This window comes from Polypterus senegalus, chromosome 13, assembly GCF_016835505.1.
Source record: "Polypterus senegalus isolate Bchr_013 chromosome 13, ASM1683550v1, whole genome shotgun sequence".
In the NCBI taxonomy this organism is placed as follows: domain Eukaryota; kingdom Metazoa; phylum Chordata; class Cladistia; order Polypteriformes; family Polypteridae; genus Polypterus; species Polypterus senegalus.
Window position 1 is genome coordinate 122,876,177 of NC_053166.1, and position 4,240 is coordinate 122,880,416.

Below are 4,240 nucleotides of genomic sequence, written 5' to 3' on the forward strand. Positions count from 1 at the left end.
TTATTAAATAATTCCTTCCATATAAGTAACATTTCTCGGACTCCCTTCTTCCATCTCCGAAACATTTCTAGACTTCGTCCTGTTCTTACGCAACACAGTACCGAAGTATTGGTTAATGCCCGAGTCCCCTCCCGTATAGATTACTGTAATGCTATTCGATCTGGCATTCCACAAAAACGTATCCATCGCTTACAACTTCTTCAAAATTTTGCTGCCAGGATAATAAGCTGCTGTTCTAAATCCACTGAACATACTACACCTATTCTCTCTAAACTTCACTGGCTTCCTGTTAACTACATAATACAATACAAAATACCGCTCTTAACATTTAAAGCTCCCCCCTACATCACTGATCTCCCACAGAGTACACTCCCTCTCGCTCACTCAGATCCTGTAATTTGAGAGTATTCAGTCTGGCAATATGGTGCAGCCTTAGTTTGTGGAAGACGGACACAACTTAAAGACATGAGCATGCAATGATAGTTGTCAATTTCAAACTCCTCAATGTGCTCTTTGTGAAAAAAACATCATCAAGTTTGAGAAATGTTAACAGCTAACAACAATCTACATAGTTAGTGACTAAATACGTTTAGCCAAAAAGTTGTTTGGATGCTCACTTGAGCACATAAATGCATAGCTTTACTATCTTAGCCTGGATTAGCTAAAGTAAAGATTATTAAACGGGATTTTCAAGTTTTCAAATATAACCAAAACAGTTGTTCAGCCTTACCCATGAAATGTAATCCCCCGGGATCTGGTTTGGAGCGTACAGCGGTTTGTAAAATCCCAAGCAGAACATGCGTGAGGAATCGTATCCATCACTTCACTACACAGCAGTGCCACTCGCAATATGGCGGCGACGTTGACGTACGATGCTGCTGGTCATGAGGCGTCTAGTTAGCGACGTCCAACAGAGTGACGTTAAAATACTAGCAATTCAAGTTTCGCCTCAGAAGGAGCTTTGCGCAGGCGCTGATGCTGGGTCAAAGGCTCTCAGCGCAGGTGCATTGTGGGATAGTTTCTCCTGCAGAGATGGCGGCGCGTGTTCTGTCCCGGTGTGTCCGCTCATTCGTTAGGTCGTCCGCCATCTTCACCCCTGCCAGTACATGTACCCGAACTTTAACGCTTCCCAGCTGTCAGTCTTTCTCTTTAATTACCGACTCTCGGCGGCCCACGCTTCCGCAGGTAAGGGTTGCAAACTGTTGTTGGCCGCCGTGACCTGAGCGTCTTTGAGAATTCTTTGATTTCGCGCATTGTTTTGTCATGTAATGCTCCAAAAAGCATCATGTTTTAAAAAACTGAGAATGAAAAAAAAAAACCTGTTTGGTAACGGATTCCCTGCATACTTTAATTTTGAAGGTGTACAACCCGGTCACGCAGTTAAGCAGACAGTATGGAGACCTGCCCCCTCTTACGCTGGACAGTATACAGGAGAGGGTCCTCTACGTCCTGAAGCTTTATGACAAGATCAACCCAGAGAAGGTATGCCTGTGGCCGGTGTTGTGGATGTTGCATTGAGTACCTTCGGGTGGATTTGAAACTGTGCAACTTGTAATGCAGTGAGACTTGGCTGAGCCGACATCGGTGTGCACAGTTTCTGAACATTTTCTGGATACTACCAGAAGGGCTTACAGAATGCCAAATTATGTGAATCCTGGTATGCTTGAAACTGGCAAGGTTTATGAGACTTAACAATGATTGGCTTAGGTTGCTGGGGAGCTCCGTTGGGAGTGAATTGCTGAAATTGAGTGCATATATGTATAGTGCCAGTCAATGGGGACATGAGAAATTTGACAAACAAGAGGAGGACATTCAGTCCATCAAGCTTGTTTGCTAAATTGAATCTCCGTGCATGCCAGTGATGGACTGGTGAACCTCCTGGTTTGGTTCCTGTCTTTTTCTCATTGTGGCCAAAATAGTCTTTGTCTCTCTGTGACCTTTACTAACTAACCCACTTACCCATTTAAAGGGATGGATTGTTTTATGTGTCATAGATGTCTGAGAGGATGTGCAGGTTTTAATGTATTCTTTTCTAGTTAACAGCCACATGCCATTTTATGAAGGACTTGGGCTTGGACAGTCTGGATCAAGTTGAGATAATCATGGCCATGGAAGATGAGTTTGGTTAGTGCTGTCTTGATTCATACCTTTGGGACCATTTGACAAAATGTTATTTGTTTTTGGCTGAAAAGCCTGCTCCTTTATTGATTAGTAATTTCTTTAGAGAATACTCCTACCTGATATCCTTTCAAGCATTCTTTCCAAAGTTGCAGTTCTTTATCATGTTTACAGTCTGCATCTCACTTTCTTTGCAGGATTTGAAATTCCAGATTCTGATGCAGAAAAGCTGATGACTCCTCAAGAGATTGTAGATTATATCGTGGATAAGAAGGATGTTTATCAATAAAGGCCTTCCTCTGCAAAGGTATTGCACATTTCTTTTCTTTTCTGACTTGTTTGTTTGGGAGGAGATCCTTGTGAGCAAAAATGTAGCCTTTCATAAGGTGTTCCTTTTAAAATAAATACTACTGTTCTGCATAACAGACAAAAGCAGTCACAGGTTTATTCCACAAAGTGTGTTTTTAGATTTAGAAAGGTTTATCCTTGGGATGTGCAGAAGCCATTAAAAGGCATATAAACTGTTAGGTTATATTGTAAAAACTGTTGAATATAAATTAAAGGATGTTGTGCTCAAACTATGTAATGTACTGGTATGGCTATGTATGGAGTATCGTGTGCAGTTCTGGTCAACATGTTACAAGATGAATCAACATTTAAAGCTCTGATAAGAAGAGTGATCAGATGCAGTCCAGGACCCAAGAACACATTTTACTCTGATAGACTCGGTGAGTTTAGTCATGAGCAGAGGAGACATAAATGTATAGGGACCTAATCCAGTTTTTCCAGTATTCTCAAAGGCATTGATGAAGTAGATGCTATGGAATTCTTTCAAATTAAGGGTAAGTCACATACTTGAGGACACCACTGGAAATTAAGGGGAGATTCACTTAGGACTGAAGCCAGGAAACACTTGACATTAAAGGTTGTGGAATGTGGAACAAACTACCAAGTCATGTAGTTGAAGCAGATGCCTTAACAAGCTTTAAGAAGTATCTGGAAGAGATATTGGACAGCTTAGTTATTAGCTAAACAAAGTAGCTTGATGGTCTCTCCTTGTGTGTTAAATTTCTTATGTTCAAACTGTGCTGATGCTGAGCAGGCAATGTTTGTTTTTCATTTCAGGTCAAGCAGTGAAATCTCTGGATCTCTTCCAGCAACTTATTGAGTTTCTGTTGGATTGATAGATGTCGTTGACATTTAAGTTTGTCTTGTTCAGAGTATCATCCAGTCAGTTTTCTGAACGCGTTTATATTTAAAGGTTGTATTAAACGTGTGAGTTCAAATAAAAAAACAATATGTTAACTTTCCTGCCGGTGTATTGGTGTTAATGGGTGAGACATTTCTTACTTGTATGTGCATTAGCCCTGATGGCAGATCATCTGTGGCAGTGGCTTCAAACTTAGATCCTGAAATGCTGCTGCAGGTTTTCCTTTCGGCCCCCTTTTTAAGTAATAACCAGTTACTGCTGCTAATTTAACAGTCTTATTTTGCCTTAATTGTAATTGACGTAACTTTTTTTTTCCCCCCTTAACTGGAAATAAAACAAAGAAATGCAAAGAAAGCAAACAGATGAACAGTTAACTCAGATCTATTAAACAGTCCATTGTTCACTCCTGGCAGCTTCATATTTAGGTTTTAGTATAATTAGGTTTCACAGCTTGATGTTTCTGAGATTTGGGGTTCAGTAAAGCTCCTGACATTTTCTGTACCTTTTATAAGCTCATCCAATGTAAAGCCAGAGAAAAGGCTGCAACAAAAGCATTTGTGTATGTTCAGGTTGTCATGAAGAGCTGGAGTGGACTAAGCTGATGGACTTCACAATGAAAGGCTCCCTGTCTTTGTGTCTACTCTTACAAAACAGACCGTGCCTAAGAGCCCTTTGGAACCACAGTATCCATACAAATGGGGATTGCCAAGAGTGATGCTGCCACCTAGTGCACTGGGGAACAATATGCACTCCCACTCCCACTGCACCTCACTTCTTTTAGCCTCCTAAGTGGGAAAGGTAACATCATGGTCTGGATTCTCCACCCTTTATAAAGTCCTTCCATTATACTGGCCTTCTTTTTTGGGTAAGGTAATTGATGACCACCACCGTGACACCATCTGTTTTTCACGC

At 41.0% G+C, this 4,240-nt stretch overlaps 1 protein-coding gene across 1 annotated transcript; it reads left to right on the forward strand.

Annotated features, from left to right (window-relative positions):
* Positions 1 to 979: 979 nt before the first annotated feature.
* LOC120542927 (acyl carrier protein, mitochondrial-like) lies at positions 980 to 3,428 on the forward strand. The gene is made up of 5 exons (XM_039775666.1): positions 980 to 1,185; positions 1,360 to 1,482; positions 2,037 to 2,124; positions 2,316 to 2,425; positions 3,244 to 3,428. Exons 1-4 carry the CDS (start codon positions 1,033 to 1,035, stop codon positions 2,405 to 2,407), a joined length of 456 nt encoding a protein of 151 aa, XP_039631600.1. The 5' UTR covers positions 980 to 1,032; the 3' UTR covers positions 2,408 to 2,425; positions 3,244 to 3,428.
* Positions 3,429 to 4,240: the final 812 nt, after the last annotated feature.

Coding starts and splice junctions, on each gene's coding strand:
- LOC120542927 (XM_039775666.1), top strand. CDS start 1,033: ATGGCGGCGCGTGTTCTGTCCCGGTGTGTCCGCTCATTCGTTAGGTCG. Junction 1,483..2,036: donor ACAAGATCAACCCAGAGAAG/GTATGCCTGTGG, acceptor ATTCTTTTCTAG/TTAACAGCCACATGCCATTT. Junction 2,125..2,315: donor GGCCATGGAAGATGAGTTTG/GTTAGTGCTGTC, acceptor CTTTCTTTGCAG/GATTTGAAATTCCAGATTCT.